The sequence below is a fragment of the Mobula hypostoma genome, chromosome 9, assembly GCF_963921235.1.
Source record: "Mobula hypostoma chromosome 9, sMobHyp1.1, whole genome shotgun sequence".
Lineage (NCBI taxonomy): Eukaryota > Metazoa > Chordata > Chondrichthyes > Myliobatiformes > Myliobatidae > Mobula > Mobula hypostoma.
Window position 1 is genome coordinate 142,664,035 of NC_086105.1, and position 19,690 is coordinate 142,683,724.

The window sequence follows — 19,690 nt, forward strand, 5'->3', positions numbered from 1 at the left end:
CTCCCTTGTACTTTAAATCATCTCTAGATTACTTATAATACCTAATACAATGTAAATGCTATGTAAATAGTTGTTATACTGTATTGTTTAGGGAATAATGACAGGAAAAAAATTATTTCCAACGAAAACATTCAATAAAACATAAAAATATACATCTTCAAACGAACCGAATCAAACACATGGTAAATGACTTATTGGAATAAATGTAGAACGTCACTGTCACTATAAAACTTCAGTAACCTGTCTTTGTTTATTTAAATCATATACAGTGGTAGTTCCGCCACTATTTTCTTCAGTAAGACTCCGCACAGACAACCACGATCAAGCTTCTGCAATAACTCCACTTTCTGCGTTATTGATAGAGAAGATTCCTTCTCTTCTTCTCATTGTTACCCATAGGGTTATCTGCAGCTCTTTTTGACATTTTCACAGTGAAATTAAACACAAAGTCAACAGTGAACACAAAATATCAGCCAACAGCTAATGCACGTTTAACCAGTACGAACACTGAGCCACAACCGATGTCTGGTGGCTTCTGCTCGTGCTGCCACGTCACACCTGAGTGATGTCAGCTGTTGGCGAAAAATCTTTGGTTTTCGGAGCTTTTTGGATTTCAGAATTTCAGATAAAGGAATGTGCACCTGTACAAAATTACCAGTTTCTTGCACTTGTGACACAGGACACCTGGAACTCAAGGTCACTATTGTTCTGAACATACCTGAGTCACCAAAGAGCTACAAATCAGTGAAAGGAGCTCACATTATATCACTAAGGAAGTACGCTGGTAGATTATTGACTCTGAGCATCGATTTTACAATAGCAAGGTTTAATTTTATAGTGCATGCATAGATGCTCTCCCTTTTCACTCCAACTTGCTCTATATTTGGAGAAATTACTTGTCTTTCGGCCCATCTAGTCCATGCCAAATTATTATTCTGCCTAGTCCCACCAACCTGCAGCTGAACTGTAAACCTCCAAACCCCTCTCCTCCATGTACTCATCCAAGCTTGTCTTAAATGTTGAGATCGAACCCATGTCCACCATTTCCACTGGCAGCTCATTCCACCCTCTGAGTGAAGGAATTCCCTTTTAGACATTTCGCTTTTCACCCTTAGCTTGTAGGTTAACCTTCTCTGTGCACTATCACCTTGCCACAGTGGCGAGGTTTGTGAGTTGCTCGGATCCCGAGAGCAATGTTATCAGAAGTTAGTTTAGCTCCTGGGCGGGTCACCCGTGACGATAAGGTCAAGGGGAGGATCTAGACAAAGAGCAATTCAACCCAGATCTCATTGGTGAAACTGGCTCCCTGTTCATCAGCTGCTCTCCCTTAAAGGAATCCACCCTAACATACAGGATTAATTCCTGTGGCGATCACCAGGTGAAGGGGCAGAATTGAGAGACCTGCATCAAAGCTAAATGATTTGCACCATTGTGACTGATCTCAAGGAAGCTTGCAGACCAGACTGATTTTCCTATTTACCAAATCAAGCATGGGCAGGTATACAAGTCAAAGTTCAAAGTAAATTTATTATCAAAGTACATATATGATAATAAATGTGTACATATATGATAATAAATCTCAGGGTTGTATATAGTCGCCATATACAACCCTGAAATTCATTTTCTTGCAGACATTTACAGGAACATACAGAGCTACAATCAACTTTATGAAAAAGTATAAATAACAAAGACTGACAAACAACCAATGTACAAAAGACAAATCATACATAAAACTAAAAAGTAATAAACAATAAATAATACTAGGAATGATAATACTTGGAATATTTGTGTACTCAAAGTCAGCCCCAACAACATTCATGTTGGGTATCTGGGGTCTCTGTCCCCAGAAACACTTAGACCATCGACATGAATTACTTTGTCCCAGCAACATTCAAAGAAGTCTCCCTCTGTCAATATGTAATTCATTGGAAGCATTATCAAACCAAGATATTGGAAATAAATGATGTCACTGTAATTAACATTGGATCTTATGGTTTTAAAAAGTGATGTACATTTGGGTTTCTGAGGCTCTACCAAGAGCATCTTCTTGAGAATGACTGCTTGGCGTAATGATTAAAGACCTTTATAACACCAGCATCTGTGTCTCTCCAGCGACTTAAATCACAGTCACAAAACTTGCCCCATTTTACTTTGACTACACAATGCAAACCATTCACTTTGAAAGCTGCAATTTATTTATAAAGGGCTAGACTGTGGGACCAGCCCTTCTAGCCCAGGGAGCCATATTGCTCAGCAACTCACCCATGTAACCCTAGCCAATGTACAATTACCAATTAACCCTACTCACAAAGTCTTTGGATTTCGGAAGAAAACCAGAGCACACTGTAAACCCAAATGGTCACAGGGAGAACATACAAACTTCTTATAGAGGGAGCTGGGATTGACCTCAAAGCTCTGGAATGCCCCAAGTTGCAATCGTGGCACTCCTTTGTACCCAGCATTCATGCCATCAATACAGTACAATACCACTTGTTGTCTTGTTAATCCTTGGGTTTTGACATAATATGGCGACACAATTACAGCACGAGCATTTAAGAATGAAAAGTTTCTTTAAATACATTCAAAAACCAACTAGAGGTTCAACATCGCCAAGAAGGGTATAGATAAACACAATCCATAATTAGACAGTATCACAGTGATCTTTCAATGAATGCCCTACCTTCTTGTTCCCATCAATGGACCTGTTGGATAACCTGGTGGGCTCTCCGCGGCTTATTACTCCTTGCTGCTTCCACACTTGCCCGTTGTCCTTGGAGTTTTCCGGAGCGAGATTCTGGTCGTAGCCCCCTGTACCAGCAAGGTGCTGACTGCGCAAATACTCATCCGTCTCCTTGTCCACCACCAGCAGCCGCGTCTCGTGCTCCATCGCTTTGATCCGCTGCACAACCTGGTGAAGGTGAATACAATAAATGCTCAATATTAGCTGTGACAGGGCACAGCAGAAGGTTCTAGAACTGGAAGATTCATCGTCACCAGGACTGCAATGGACAATTGGAGCAGTCCTACTGAGAGATCACTGCACAGCACGTGAGACAACAAGTTTTTGAAGACGTTGAATCTCTTGGGTAAATGTACAGAATTATTTCAGAGATGTGGGTTATCATTGTGATTGGCTCTTCCCAATTCTCCTGAGTTACAGAACACAGAACACTCCAGCACAGTACAGGCCTTTTGGCCCATGATGTTGTGCCAACATTTTAATCTACTCTGAGGTCAAACTATCCCTTTGTTCCTACATTTGTAATCTATTTTTTAAATCATCCATAGGCCTATCAAAGAGTTCTTAAATGCCCCTAATATATCTGCCTGTACCATCACCCCTGGTACAGTGTTCCAAACACTCACCACTCTGTGTAAAATAAAAACTACCTCTGACATCACCCCTGTACTTTCCTCCAATCATCTTAAAATTACGTCTCCTGGTATTAGTCATTCCTGCCCCAGGAAAAATTTATCTGGCTATCCATTCAATCTATTCCTTTTATCATCTTGTTTATCTCTATCAAATTACCTTTTATCATCCTTCACTCCAAAGGAAAAATCCCTAGTTCACTCAAATTTTCATCATTAGACGTGCTCTCTCATCTAGGCAGCAGCCTGGTAAATCTCCTCTGCACCTTCTCTAAAGCAGCCACCTCATTCCCATAATGAGACCAGAACTGAATATTCCAATAGGCTAATGGAGAAGAATTATTGACTCTCAAAGTGGGAGAGGAGTAGTCAGCAGATTAAACAGAACCAAGACTAGGATTGTTGCATCTATAACCAATGCTTCTTCTCACAGAGTGACACTGACCAACAGTATCACCTAGACTCAGAGGTTGGTACCAACAGAATTTTAACTGTTTCTAGTTATAAACCTACAGAACCCTGCGGTCTCTGTGAATCTGCTGGAGGCCAAAAGCAGCCTGTCGTCGGTGTGTGTGTGTGTGTGTGTGTGTGTGTGTGTGTGTGTGTGTGTGTGTTGTTCTTCCTCCTGTTCCTCTGTGTTACGATGCTGAGCGTGGTGGGCAAGCTACAGCACACTGGCAACGGAATGTGTGATGGCATTTGCAGGCTGCCCCCATCATATTGTTACATTGCGTGGGTTGTTAACAAAAACGATGCATTTCAATGTACATGATAATTAAGTTAATCTGAATCTGAGCACATGGGTTAAGAAAGGTCCTTTTCACATTGGCAGGCAGTCAGTAGGCTCTTCATAAGACATATGAGCAGAATTAGGCACTTCTGCCTATTGAGTTTGCTCTGCCATTCCATCAAGGCTGATTTATTATCCCTCTCAACCCCATTCACCTGCCTAACCCCACCACTCCAACCTTTCTTGCCTTGACTAATCAAGAGCTTTAAATATACCGAATGTCTTGGCCTCCACAGCGTCTACAGATTCACCACCCTCTGGCTGAAGAAATTCCTCACCTCTGTTGTAAATGGGCACTCCTCTATTCAGAGGCTCGACTGTCCCACTATACGCAACATCCTCTCCATACCCACTCCATCAAGGCCTTTCAATGAGATCTCCCCTCATTCTTCTGAACTCTAGCGAGTGCAGACCCAGATTCATCAAATACACCTAATGTGTTAACGCTTTCAATCCTGGGATCATTCTGGCAAACCTCCTCAGAAAACCTCTCCAATACCAGCACATCTTTTAAATATAGGGCCCAAAACTGCTCACAGTACACCAACTGTCGTCTGACCAGTGTCTTATAAAGCCTCAGCATCACATCCTTGCTCCTATATTCTAGTCCTCTCAAAATGAATCCTAACACTGCATTTGTCTTCCATACCACTGATTCAACCTGTATGTTAACCTTTTGGGAGTCAGCTGGAGGCCAAAGACAGCAGGTCCTGGGGCCGGAGAACTATGTAAGAGTGTATGTGGGTGGGTGGGAGGAAGGAACTGGGCTTGTTTCGATGTTGTTTTGTTGCTTGTTATGTTCTGTGTTGTTCTGCCAAGAACTGTGCACATGCTAAGTTGGCGTTGGAAAGTGTGGCGGCACTTGCAGGTATTCCTTAGGATGCTCTGGTCATTAATGTATGTATTTTACTGTGTTTTGCGATGTACATGTGATACTCTTTTATTATTATTTAGTGTGATATCCATCAGGGAGGACCAGCTCTGCAGCCAATGAACAACACAGCGCTAAATTGAACTGAACTAAGCTAAACGTTCCTAGACTGTTTCTAGGACTCTGCAGTTTGATATTTAATATTCTTTCTGTTATTCACTCAATTATTTTTTTTGCTGTTGCACAATTTGTTCTTTTTTTTGCACGTTGGGTATTTGATATTTTCTTTGAACAGGTTCCATGGTGTTTCTTTGTTTCTTGGCTGTCTGTGGGAAGACAAATCTCAGGGTTGTATAGTGCATACATACTTTGATAATAAATGTATTTTGAAACTTTGATAAATAAATGAACTGAACGTATGGGCCCAGAAGTGCCTTTTTAACATCAGCAAGCAGTCTGTAGGTCATTTATGCTATCGTACTTTCTTGTGGTTAAAAGCTTAAATAAAATGGAATTGAAAAATATCTTGAGAGAATCCTTGTATATGGGGATCACACTACAAAGCATCTCATGTTCCTATTCACCAAACCTCCCAAAGACACTTTTCAGCAGACAGCCCACTATGTTATTGAAGAACACATTTTGTTTTAAGAAAATATGATTGAATATAAAGACACTCCGAATCCTACCTACTCAACCACCTCTACACTAAATCACAGCATGTTAAAAGCTCTGATGACAGGGCTAAAAGTTCAGACAACTGGACAGTCCCATGAATGAAACTAAAGTGTACTAAAAAACATCAGTCCTAGGGATTTACTGCAGTACACAGTATTTCAATACATTTCACAATACGAATCCAAAAATTGCATCAATTCCAAGAGAAATCTTACTGCATTGCGATAAACTTAGTATGGAGAAAGATGTCTTGATCATTTGGGACTCATGATATGACTGCAGTATATTTCTGCTATTGAGGAATTTAATTCTTATAGTCAAAATACTTCATTTGATTTAGAGGCATAGAGTCATAGGAAAATACAGCACAGAAACAGGCCTTTCAGCCCATCTAGTCCATGCTGGACCATTTAAACTGCCTACTCCCATCCACTTGCACCCAGACCATAGCCCTCCATACTCCTACCATCCATGTACCTCACCAAACTTCTCTTAAATGTGGAAATCGAGCTCGCATGCAGAACTTGTCCTGGCAGCTCGTTCCACACTTTCATGACCCTCTGAGTGAAGAAGTTTCCCAGGTTCAGGATGAGACCCTTCATCAGGACTCAGAAGGGTCTAAGCCCAAGCCGTCAACTCATTCATCTTCTCCATATACTCTTTGCTGCCGCTGCTACTGTGTGGTCCAGAATCTCCGGAGTAGGTTCCGAATCCTCGGCTTTGCTTGTTTCGGCGGCTGGGGCGAGGTCAAAGGCGCTCGGCAGAGGATGGCGCTCAGGAGGCTGTATTGGAGGGGCTGGCCGGAGGCTCGAAGTTTTTGGACGGATGGACTCAGTGTCGGCTGTGGTCGGGTGCTTCCAATGCATTGGCAGTTGTCGGTGCCTGGAGGTTTATAGCAGGGAGTTTCTCCCTTTTGCCGCCTGCTATCAGGGACTCGGGAGTCGATCGGGACTTTGAGACTTTTTATTGTGCCCATGGTCTGCTCTTTATCAAATTATGGTATTGCTCTGCACTGCCATAACTATATGTTATAATTATGCGGTTCTGTCAGTATTAGTCTTTGGTTTGTCCTGTTTTTCTATGATATCACTCAGGAGGAATATTGTATCATTTCTTAATGCATGCATTTCTAAATGACAATAAACGAGGACTGAGTGTTCTCATAATCTATATACGCTGCCTGGCCTGCTGTGTTCCTCCAGCATTTTGTGAGTGTTACTAATCTTTCTCTTTTATCTTTCTAAGTTGCACTCTGGGTTCACATCCAGATTTAAAAATACTGACATTCTGTTTAAAGGGCAGTAATAAGATTACATCGGAATGGCAATTTTCTTCAGTTAAATCTCCTAGGTTAACAAAGGATCATTTTGAAGACAAAAGTTGTTATCAGCAATGAATTCTCCCTCAAGTTTTGCCAGAACATTACTGGGACTGGGAAGGCTTGAACTCAAAGGAGAGACTAGAAAGGCTGGGGCTTATTTTTCCCTGGAGCAAAAGAGGCTGAGGGATGATCCTATTTACTTTAGGGACAGAAACCAAACTGCTCCACATGGATCTCACCAACACTCTACAGGATGTGCAACCAGACCTCCTACACCTGTACTCAAAACCCTGCTGCAATAAACCACTACTGATAAACACAAGATGCTGGAAATCCTGAGCAACACACAGAAAAAAAATATGCTGGAGGAGGAACTCAGCAAGCCAGGCAGGATCTATGGGGGGGGGGGGAGGGGGAGGAGAGAATAAAAAGTCAATGTGTCAATGTTTTAGGCAAAGACTCTTCATCAAGAATAGAAAGGGAGGGACCAGAAGCCAGTATAAGGAGGTGGGGGAAGATGGCAAGGGCCAGGTGAAGCCAGGTGAGGGGGAAGATAGGTAGTTGTGGGTGTGAGTGGGGGAGGGAGGATGAAGTAGGAAACTGGGAAGTGATAGGTGGAAAAGATAAAGGTCTGAAGCAATTTGACAGTGAACTGAAAGGGAAGAAGGGTAGCCAGAGAGAAGTTACCCTCCTGGGCAGGCAGGCAGGGAGAAGAGGAGAGGTGAGAAGGCAACCAGAATGAGGAAAGGAAGAGAGAAGGGAGTGGGGGAAGAGAAAATACCGGAGGCTGAAGAAATTGATGTTACTGCCATCAGGTTGGAGGCTATCCGGGTGGAATATAAGGCGTTGCTCCTCCAACCTGACAGTGGCCTCATCATGGCAGTAGAGGAGGCCATGGGCCAAACGTCAGCATGGGAATGGGAAGTCAATTTGAAATGGGTGGTCACCAGAAACTCTTGCATGTTATGGTGGACGGAACTGAGACGCTCAATGAAATGTTTCATGAAGCACCATATATAACATAGACCGACCCTCCGATCACCGTTAGATTCCCGTCCGTGACAGTTCACTGACCTCAATGCAACAGCCCGCCCAGTACATCCCTAAAAGGATGGGAAAGAGGCTAAAGAAATGCAGGTCTGTTACTAAGCAATACAGTGTGGAAACAGGCCAAACTGAGACACAAGGGATTCAACAGATGTTGGAAATCTTGAGCGAGCCACACACAAAACGCTGGACGAACTCAGCAGGTCAGGCAGCATCCACGAAGGCGACTGAAGAGTTGCTCCAGGCAAGACCCTTCATCAGGGCTGGCAAGGAAGAGGTTAAAAGCCCATCAAACTGTAGACTTATTTGCCCCTATTCCGCCCCATAAACCCTTCCTATCTCTGTACCTAAACAAACGTCTTGTTGTTATTGAACAACAGTAAAGTTAATAGCTGCTATGGTTGAAGACACGGATAGCCTTACACACATCTGATTTGCATTAAGCTGTATTGCGTTCACAGAGAGAGGGAATCGATTATTCAAGAATTATGCTTACACTTTCGGTCCCTCTCCTTCTCTCCCTGTTTCTGTTCCTCTTTCCGTTTTTTTCCCCTACCCCTCCATTTCTCTATCGATCGTCTGTCACCTCCTCTTTCTCCCCCTCTTTCCGATCCAATACGCCAAACTTTACAACCGAAGAGACGTGGCTGCATTACCTGGTGGTGGGGCTCCTTCTCCACATTGTGGCCGTTAACTTCAATGACCCGGTCTCCAGCAGACAGACCCGCAGCCTCTGCCGGAGAGCCGGGCTCCACTTTGCGGATGTACTGTCCAGGTTTCCCCCTCTCCCCGTGCAGGTGAAAACCATAACCACTTTCCTCTTTTATCATATGGCACAGGCGCGGTTTCAAGTGATCCTTTGCCATCCCCGCGGCTCCGATCTCTCGCTACCTCTGGCGAATTGCGCTCGGGGCAAATTATTGCCTCCGTGCGTCCGGACGAGTTAAACTTTGGTTGTGTCTGTACTGGCGCCGGGGGTGAGTCTGTGCGCCTGTACTGCGCCCACCAAAACCCGGAGTTAAATTCCCATCGCTGGCGTCGTACCGAAGCACAATTCGTTTAAATTTCCTTGAAACTTCCACTTCCAGACAAGTAGAATCAAACCAATCCGCAGAAACCAGTCTTCTGTCCTCCTTCCAACTATATACTCAAAAAAAAAAGATTGTAAGTAAGTTCATCTGTTCTATAAGACTAACTCGCACGTACCGAGTGCATTGAGGCCGACGCTATAAACAATGACACTGGCCTCTGGTGCAAGTTTTGTTACTAAGCCCCTGGGCTTTTAGTTGACTGCCACCTACCGAACGCCCAGAGTATGCATCAGATTCGCCGGCTGACTCCAAATTATTCCCCACTTTCCGGCTGAACTTGTTATAGTCAGCTAGCAGGCCATTCGGCCCACCTCGTCTGTGCATCGCTGAAGTGAATCCGCGAAATGTTCCTTCTGCAGCAGCCTCGCCCTGTCCTTCCACATTTCAGTTCAGGGACTTTTCACCACTCACGTTCTTAGTATTTCTTTTCATTTGCACAGTTTGTCTTTTGTGCACACTTTTTATTTGTCAATCTTTAACAAAAATGCATACATGTATAGATTTTTGTAAGTTCTATTACATTTATTTATTTTCTAGTAAGAAAATGAATCTCAAAGTGACACATCAAGTTCAAATATGCTGATAATTAGTTTCCTTTGACTTTTGGGTGGTTTAAATGTGAAGGAACTGATGTTCTAGAAAGCATCACAACAAAACACTTCATAAATACAAGATAGTCCTGACGAAGGGTTCTGGCCCGAAACGTCGACCGATCTTTTCCATGGATGCTGCCCAACCTGCTGAGTTCCTCCAGCGTGTTGTGAGTGTTGCTGAAAACACTTCATAAATCCCAGAAATTTGGCGGATGCTGGAAATCCAGAGCTACACTGGTCCACGCTCCTCTCCTATCAGATTCCTTCTTCTTTGGGCCTTCACGTTTTCCACCTATCGACTCCCAGCTTCTCACTTCATATCCCCCCTCCCTCACCCACTTCTGGCTTCACCTATCCCCTACACAAGAGATTCTGCAGATGCTGAAAATCCAAGGCAACTTACACAAAATTCTGTAGGAACTCAGCAGGTCAGGCAGCATCTGTGGAAATGAATGAGCAGTTGGCTATTTGAGCCCAGATCCCTACCAGGATTGGAAAGGAAGGGGGAAGATGACAGAGTAAGAAGGTGGGGGGAGGGGGGAGTACAAGCTAGAAGGTGATAGGTGAAGCCAGGTGGGTGGGGGAGGAAGTAATTAGCAGGGAGGTGATAGGTAGAAGAGACAAAGGGCTGGAGAAGAAAGAGAGAATAGTGGACCATGGGAGAAAGGGAAAGAGGAAGGGCACCAGGTGAGGTGAAAGGCAAGTGAGGGGAAGAGGAGAGGAGACAAGGGAGCCAGGTTAGGGAATGGAAGAAGAGGGAAGGTGGAGGGAGAAAAATTACTGGAAGTTAGAGAAATCAATGTTTATGCATCAGGTTGGAGGTTACCCAAATGGTTATCCTCCAACCTGGGAGTGACCTCATCACGACAGTAGGGGAGCCCATGGACTGACATGTCAGAATGGGACTGGGAATTGGAATTAAAATGGGTGGCCACTGGGAAATCCTGCTTTTTGCGGATGGAGCAAAGGTGCTCGACAAAGCGGTCCCTCGATCTACTTTGGGTCTCTCCAATGTAGAGGAAGCAGCATTGGGAACACCAGGTACAGCGGACGGTCCCAAAAGGTTTGCAGGTGAAATGTGATCTCACCTGGAACGACTGTTTGGAGCCCTCAGTGAAGGTGAGGGAGGAGGTAATTGGACAGATAGCACTGCTTCAACTTGTGGGATAAGTGCCAGGGAGAGATGTATGGACAAGGACCCATTTACTGATCACTGTTTTGAGTACAGTCAGTCCCCAAGTCTCCTCAGCCCACTGGCCTAGAGAAATTCCAAGACTTGGAATGAAGAAATTTATCTCATCTCCTTCGTACCACCAGGTTCAGGAACAGTTATTACCCTACAACCATCAGGCTCCTGAACAGCGTAGACAACATCACTCACCTCAACACTGAACTGACTCCACAGCCAATGGATTCATTTTGAAGGACTCTACATCTCAGTATTATTTATTTTCTTTTCTTATTATTTGCCTGACTTGTCTTCTTTTGTACATTGGTTGCTTGTCAGTCTATGTGTTTGTGTATAGTTTTCATTGATTCCATTGTATTTCTTTATTTTCCTGTAAATGCCTGAAAGAAAATAAATTTTAAGGTAATATATGGTGACATATACATACTTTGATTGGTTCATTGAAACAGTTGTATCAGGGGTGGTAATGGGATAAGCTCTCACTACCTATTAAATGCTCCCAATGACGTGCACTTCAAATAGTCTCTGGCAGCCAAGTCCAACTCCTGGCCTTCACATGTGGCATAGCTACTAAAATGGGTTACTGGCACCTTAAAACCAGTCGTTTTGGGTAAATGGGACCCATCAGACATGGTTGAAAGTTCATCTCGGAGAAGGAAAACTTTGGTTTCAAGCCACGCCGCCTTGCGGCTATACCCACTCATGGGGAAGGCTTTGGGAGTAAATCCCAATGGGAAAATTTGGAGCTGGGAGTCCTTAAGGCAACCCTACGATGGGTTCAATGTAGACTGGCAGCTCCTGTGACATCACTGATGCCAAATTGTATCGGCCTCTGCCGTTCCTTTGGGATCATCAGATGTGTGGAGAGGGGGAGCTTGTTACATGGGCAACAGCTTGCTCTCCATATTGTACTGCCCTGGCCTGCGTCTCTAGACAGCTGGAGCACAACATCCATTGTCGACCCTGACTGACGGAGGCCTATACCATACCATGCATTCTTTGAGAGTACATTTATTTTTTTTTAACTTTGAACTTTAATTGGCTTGTCTCTAACTCTGTGACTGTGATTCCCCGGTTCTCAGCAAAGGAAGCATCCTCTCTGTGACGGCATGGGTTTCCTTCCACAGTCCAAAGGTGTACCAGTTGGTAGGTTAATTGGTCCTCGTAAGTTGTCCCATGATTAGGCGAGGGTTAAATAAGGTTGCTGGGAGGCATGGCTCAAAGGGGGAAGGGACTATTCCAGGCTGTATCTCAATAAAATAGCTATCCTTTAAACCTTGTAATTGTACTCAATTCTACCGCCCCCTCTGGTAGCTTGTTGCATATACAGAATCAGGTTTATCACTGACCTACGGTATGCCGTGAAATTTGTTGTTTAGCAACAGCAGTATAGTGTAATACATAAACAAATTATTATAAGCTACAGTCAGAAATAAATAGTGCTAAAAAAGAGCAAAATAGTGAGGTAGTGTTCATGGACCATTCAGAAACCTGATGGCGGAGGAATAGAAGAACCTGTTCTTAAAATTTTGAGTGTGCATTTCCAGGCTCCCTGTAGCTCCTCCCCGATGGTAGTAATGAGAAGGCGGCAGATCCTGAATGGTGAGGTTCCATAGTGATTGATGCTACCCTTATGAGACACTGCCTTTTGAGAATGTCATCAATGAAGGGAAGATCTCTGTGACAGCATGGGTTTCCACCGAGTGCTCTTGTTTCCTCTCACATGCAAGTTAGTTGGTCACATGGGTGTAACTGGACAGCAAAGGCATGTGGGCCAGAAGGGCCTGTTACTCCTAAATAAAAATATAGTTTGAAGGAAAAATACCTCTGACTAGTCCCTTCATTCCGATGGTCCATGCAATTTTCTGGTTCCTTATTACATGACAAGAGCAACTACTCTTTGTAAAATTACTTTATTGTCTGGGAAACCAGTAGACGTGAAAGTCACCACAGAAACACAAGGCTTTCTTTCTAATGAGCCAGCACAGGTCACATCCAGCATATGTGCTCTGTGGTTCGTCTGGTAGCCAGGAGCTGTGAAATTGGACCTGTTTAAGTACAGGGCACTGTCAGCCAATTCCTATCCACTTACCTTTCAATCAGACTCATTAAAGGTAATGGCCCTTCTGTCATCCCCTGCAGCAAACACAGGCAGGACCAGATGATTGGTTCACCAATTCTGCTCTTAAACTTTGAGACAGTTGCCTTCAAGTGAATCTAAATCTCGTGACTGTAAATCGTATTTGCAAGCCAATTTCATAAGAGGAACTAAGACTCCAAACGTATGGTGCAGGATTTGGCTACTCTGCCTGTGTAAAGCAGGGGTTATTCCTAAATCTTAAAAGTTTCAGAGTTAAGTTGAGTGGTGGGTTCATGGAATGCCTTGCCAGGGTTGGTGGCAGAGACAGATACATTAACGATATTCAAGAAACTCTTAGATAGGTACACGTATGACAGAAGCAAAGGAGGTTATGTAGGAGGAAAGAGGTTAGAGTGGGTTAAAATGTTGGCGTAAAATTGTGGGCTGAGAGGCCTGTTTTTAATGCAGTAATGTTCTATGTTCTATTCCTCCTGAGAATTGGGGAGATCCAATCATAGTGATATTTTATGTATTGTAGGAAGGACGGGTTAGATTGATCATAGGGTCAGTTAAAAGGCGCACAAAATTGTGGGCTGAAAGGCCTGCTTTTAATGCTGTGGTATTCTAGGTTCTATTCCTCATGAGAATTGGGGAGATCCAATCATAGTGATAGCTATGTAAGATGGAAGGGGTAGGTCAGAAAGTCGGCACAACATTGTGGGCTGAAGGGACCCTGTGCTGTGCTGTAATGTTCTGTGATCAGATGGTTAGACTATAACAAGTTTATTGTTCTTAACTCAAGGGTGGGGATGTACATATTTTTCAGTATATCATTTTGCGGTTGTGTTTAAGTAAAACACAGTCATTGCTGCCAGGATGACTACATTAGTTGCAAAAATATGCATTTTGCCAATATCTAAAAAAGAAAAATTAATATAAAATAGAAACTCATTTAACAGGATGGTTGTTCTAAGTAGCAATGTCTGCATCTTGGTTTTGTTTGTAGGCATACCTTCCACAATATTATCAAACTGCGATCTGCTGTTATAAATTGCAGGTCGATACACAAAGGGTCCAGAGGAGGTTTACAAGAATTATCCCAGGAAAGAAAGGGTTCACTTATGAGCAGCTTTTGATGGTCCTGTGCCTGTACTCATTGGAGTTTATAAGAATGGGGGGGGGGGAATCTCATTGTACCTATCGAATATTGAAAGGCCTAGATAAAGTACATGTGGAGAGGATGTTTCCTTTAGTAGGGGAGTTTAGGACCAGAGGGCACAGCCTCAGAATAGAAGGTCACCCCTTTAGAACAGAGATGAAGAGGAATTTCTTTAGCCAGAGGATGGTGAATCTGTGGAATTCATTGCTACTGTGGCTGTGGAGGCCAAGTCTGTATGTATGTTTAAAGCAGAAGTTAATAGGTTCATGATTAGTAAGGGCATTAGAAGTTACAGGTAAAAGGCAGGTGAATGGGGCTGAGAGGGATAATAAACCAGCCGTGAAGGAATACCAGAGAAAACTCGACGGGCTGAATGGCCTAATTTCCTCCTATGTCTTATGGTCTTATAAATGCTAACAGAGACTAATGTACAATTTGAACCCTGTTGTTAAGAGAACTGCAGGACTGTTATAATTCATTTTAATATTCAAGGGAAACAGTGCCTTGCATGAAGCATGCCTCATTTTAAAAGTAGCTACATAACATATATCCTATGGGTTAAGGTGGATTCTGTTGACATATCCAATTTCTCATTTGTAATCGGCAAGAATTATGACAAATAAGGCCATCTTAACTGCTTTTCATAAAGGACTCTAGTCCATTTTCCATGGGGAATTTTTGTTCTAAGAAACCTTGATTAACTGTGCAGTGCACAATAGCATAATGGTTAGTGCAATCGCTTTACAGTGCCAGCAATAACGGATAGGTTGCCTGTGCATTCTCCTCATGACCACGGGTTTCATCCCATATTCCAAAGACTTAAAGGTTAGGGTTAGTAAGTTGTGGGCTTGCGATGTTGGTGCTGGGAGCATGGCGACACTTGTGGGCTGTCCCCAGCACATCCTCGGACTGTGTTTTGGTCGTTGAAGTAAAATGATGCGTTTCCCTATAGGTTTTAATGCAGGTGTGACAAATGAAGCTAGTTTTTTTTCTTTAACGTTCTTTGAGTCAAACCCAAACCACCCCATCCAGCACCAACAATTATTCCACAATCAAAATCACTTGGATTACATTTCTTCTCTGTTCTGATGTCTGGTCTGAACAACAACTGACCATGTCTTTTTACGCATTGAATTACTGCCTCTTGATTGATTGATTAGATCTTTGCATTAATGAGCAAGTGTGCAGGTAGGCCTAATAAAGTGGCCACTGAGTGTGTATGTACTTGGGTAACAAATTTACTTTGAGTTCCTTCAGCACTTTGTGTTTGGTCCTTAAAATGTATTTCTTGTGTGTTCCTGCAGTTGATGATTTAAGTAACACACATCAAAGTTGCTGGTGAACGCAGCAGGCCAGGCAGCATCTCTAGGAAGAGGTACAGTCGACGTTTCAGGCCGAGACCCTTCGTCAGGACTAACTGAAGGAAGAGTGAGTAAGAGATTTGAAAGTTGGAGGGGGAGATCCAAAATGATAGGAGAAGACAGGAGGGGGAGGGATGGAGCCAAGAGCTGGACAGGTGATTGGCAAAAGGGATACGAGAGGATCATGGGACAGGAGGTCCGGGAAGAAAGACGGGGGGGGGGGAACCCAGAGGATGGGCAAGGGGTATATTCAGAGGGACAGAGGGAGAAAAGGGAGAGTGAGAGGAAGAATGTGTGTATAAAAATAAATAACAGATGGGGTATGAGGGGGAGGTGGGGCATTAGTGGAAGCTTGAGAAGTCAATGTTCATGCCATCAGGTTGGAGGCTACCCAGACGGAATATAAGGTGTTGTTCCTCCAACCTGAGTGTGGCTTCATTTTTACAGTAGAGGAGGCAGTGGATAGACATGTCAGAATGGGAATGGGATGTGGAATTAAAATGTGCAGCCACTTTTACAGTAGAGGATGGCATGAAGATGAAGCCACACTCAGGTTGGAGGAACAACACCTTATATTCCGTCTGGGTAGCCTACAACCTGAAGGCAAGAACAGCGACTTCTCTAACTTCCGCTAATGCCCCACCTCCCCCTCGTACCCCATATGTTATTTATTTTTATACACACATTCTTTCTCTCACTCTCCCTTTTCTCCCTCTGTCCCTCTGAATATACCCCTTGCCCATCCTCTAGGTTCCCCCCCACCTTGTCTTTCTTCCCGGACCTCCTGTCCCATGATCCTCTTGTATCCCTTTTGCCTATCACCTGTCCAGCTCTTGGCTCCATCCCTCCCCCTCCTGTCTTCTCCTATCATTTTGGATCTCTCCCTCCCCCTCCAACTTTCAAATCTCTTACTAACTCTTCCTTCAGTTAGTCCTGACGAAGGGTCTCGGCCTGAAACATCGACTGTACCTCTTCCTAGAGATGCTGCCTGGCCTGCTGCGTTCACCAGCAACTTTGATGTGTGTTGCTTGAATTTCCAGCATCTGCAGAATTCCTGTTGTTGATGATTTAAGTAATTAATTTACCATATATATGACATACCATAACAAAAATAGAAGTTAATAACATGAAACACTGGGCTAAGAGTGTGTCATTGGCTACATATATTCTGTCTGGGTAGCCTCCAACCTGACGGTATGAATATTGATTTCTCCTTCCGGTAAACAAATTCCCCCCCATTATGCTCTGACCTTTTACCTCTTCTCACCTGCCTGTTACTTCCCCTGGGTTCTCTCCCCCTTCCCTTTCTTCTATGGCCCACTCTCCTGTCCTCTCAGATTCTTTCTTTTCCAGCCCTTGACCTTTCCCACCCACCTCACTTCAACTATCACGTCTCCTTCCCCTCCCCCCACCTTTTTACTCTGGCATCTTCCCCCTTCCTTCTCAGTCCTGAGGAAGGGTCTCGGCCTGAAACGTTGACTGTTTATTCATTTCCATAGCTGCTGCCTGACCTGCTGAGTTCTTCCAGCATTTTGTGTGTGTTGCATTGTATATCTTGTCTACATTTCATGCTGCCTGGGTAAAGAAGCGAACATAATCAAGGGCCCCTCCCACCATGACATCTCTCTCTCCCATTGGGTAGAATTGAGAGTTGAAGTCTTAGGTGCCCTTGTTTTGCTGTTGTTGTTTTGTTGCTTGTTGTGTTTTGTGTTATTCTGAGCATTGTGGGAATACTGTGTTGGTGCCTGAATGTGTGGCAACACTTGCGGGCTGCCCCCAGCACATTCTTAGGTTGTGCTGGCTGTTAACCCATTTGATACATTTCACTGTACCGTACTATGCAATAGTCTTAGGCACATTTTATAGATAGGGTGCCTATGAATTTTGTACAGTATGGTAGTAATTTTAAGTATTGCACTGTACTGCTGCTGCAAGAAAAGGCAAATTTCATGACATGTGAGTGATGATGAACCTGATTCTGATATGGGTCTCCCTTGTGGACTGGGAAGTGGGCAGAGAAAGGGGAATAATTGTTGGGAAAAGATGAGGGGAGAGTGGAGGGGGCGGGAAGCACCAGAGAGACATTCCGTAATGATCAATAAACCAATTGTTTATAATCAAATTATCTTGCCTGATGTCTCAAGGCAGGGTATGTCTGCACACGCGCCACCCACACCCCAGTCCCCACCCCGCCTCTGTCACTTCTTCGCTACCACCTGTCCCACACCCCTCCCATGGCACTCCACCCTTGCCATTGCCAACATCCTCTGCTCCCACCAGATTTACAAACTCGCTCCCCGCTCCACATTGACAAATACAGCACTGTGCAAAAGTCCTAGGTGCCCTAGCTGTGTGTATCCCAGCATGTGAAGACAGACTCTGGCAGACTGAGTGGACGAGACCAGTGGAAGGTCCAATGGTCAAGAAGGCGGTCTCTGCAAGCGTCGTGGAATGTCTAGAGCATGACTAGACACAGAAGACGTCCTGGTCATCCACTGCGCCTAGTCCCATCTCCAGCCGTCTCGACTCTTGTCTTGCCGCTGGATCCAGATGGGAATTGGGAAGAGAGAGTGAGGCTGACGCTGTGCAACTCTCCCTCACTTAAATCCAAATCATGCGCTAGTCTCGACACCATCGAGGTCTTCAACGACAACAATGGACAAACACGAACACGTGTATACATATGTGGCAAAGACTTCTGCACAGTACTGTCCATGTGAAAAAATAAATCTAAATTTTAATCTAACTCTGCACTGCATTTTTTCTGTAACTGTAACACTTCATTCTGCATTCTGTTACTGCTTTCCCTTGTACTACCTAAAAAACTATGCTGATTTGATGAAATGATCTGTACAGATGGAATGCAAAATAAAATTTTGCACTATAACTCAGTACACGTTCCCCTCAACCATTGGGGCGGAGGTACTTTGTGATCGTCGGAGAGGAGGTACATTGGGACCATTCGGGAGGAGGTACATTGGGACCACTGGGGAGGAGGTACATTGGGACAACCGGGGAGGAGGCAGATTACAAGGAAGAGCTATAGGAAAAGTGCTGTATAGAGAGATGGTTTAAATTTCCAGGATGAATGCTAGGGATTCGGGAGTTTTGGAATTATGTGAATATAGCAGACATTAGTTCAAACAAGAATCAATACACACACAGTGCTGGTGGAACTCAGCAAGTCAGGTATCATGAATGGAGGAGAACAAGCCAGTCTTCAGGAAATAAAACCTGCTTGCAATTTAACTTCAAAGATCACTACAATAGAAACAAACCCTTCAGCCCATCTAGTCCATGCCAACCTGTTACTCTGCCTAGTCCCATCAACCCGAACCTAGATCATAGTACTGTACCCTCCCATCCATGTACTTATCTGAACTTTTTTAAAATGTTGAAATCAAACCCACATCCACCACTTCAACAGACAGTTCGGTCCACCCTTACAACACCCTCAGGTGAAGAAGTTCCCTCTCAATACACTACGGTTGTCACTGACTTTATAAAAACAGTCATGGATGTGTGTGTTCCCCACAAAATCATTCAGAGTCATCCCCAACCAAAAGCCCTGGAGATCTGCTATCAGCTGAGGGCCTGATCGGGGCATTCAGGTCTACGACCAAGTAAAGTACAAGAGGTCCAGGTACGATCTCCAGAAAGCCATCTCACACGCAAAATGGCAGTTCCAGACCAAATGTGAGTCACTGAAAGATGCTGGACAGCTGTGGCTGAGCTTGAGTGCTATCATCTCCAACAAAGTGAAACCCAGTGACGTAGGAGGCAACAACAGTTCAATTCCAGATGAACTCAATGCCTTTTATGCTCACTTTGGCCATCAAAACACTGGAGGAACCATCATTGACTGCCACAGTCCCCAATGTTGCTGCGATTTCAGTCTCTGGGGAAAAGGTGAAAGCGTCATTCAAGAGGGTGAACCCACAGAAAGCATATGGGCCAGACAGGGTAGCTGGCTGAGTACTAAAGACTTACGCTGATCAGCTGGCTGAGGTGTTCACTGATCCATTTAACCTCTTGCTTTGGCATTCTGAGGTCCCCGCTTGCATGAAGCAGGCTTCAATTACACTGGTGCCTAAGGAGAACGTGGTAACCTGCCTCAGCGGCAAACATCCAGTAGCAC

At 44.1% G+C, this 19,690-nt stretch overlaps 1 protein-coding gene across 1 annotated transcript in view; it reads right to left on the reverse strand.

Moving 5' to 3' along the window:
- Nucleotides 1–9,321, reverse strand: part of LOC134352123 (Na(+)/H(+) exchange regulatory cofactor NHE-RF2) — a 176,037-nt gene extending 166,716 nt beyond the window's left edge. Inside the window, exons 1-2 of the mRNA XM_063059341.1 lie at nt 8,736–9,321; nt 2,681–2,908 (exon numbers count right to left, since the gene is read on the reverse strand). Coding sequence (XP_062915411.1) covers nt 2,681–2,908; nt 8,736–8,945 — 438 coding nt within the window. The 5' untranslated portion in view covers nt 8,946–9,321. The remainder of the gene's footprint in view (nt 1–2,680; nt 2,909–8,735) is intronic.
- Nucleotides 9,322–19,690: the final 10,369 nt, after the last annotated feature.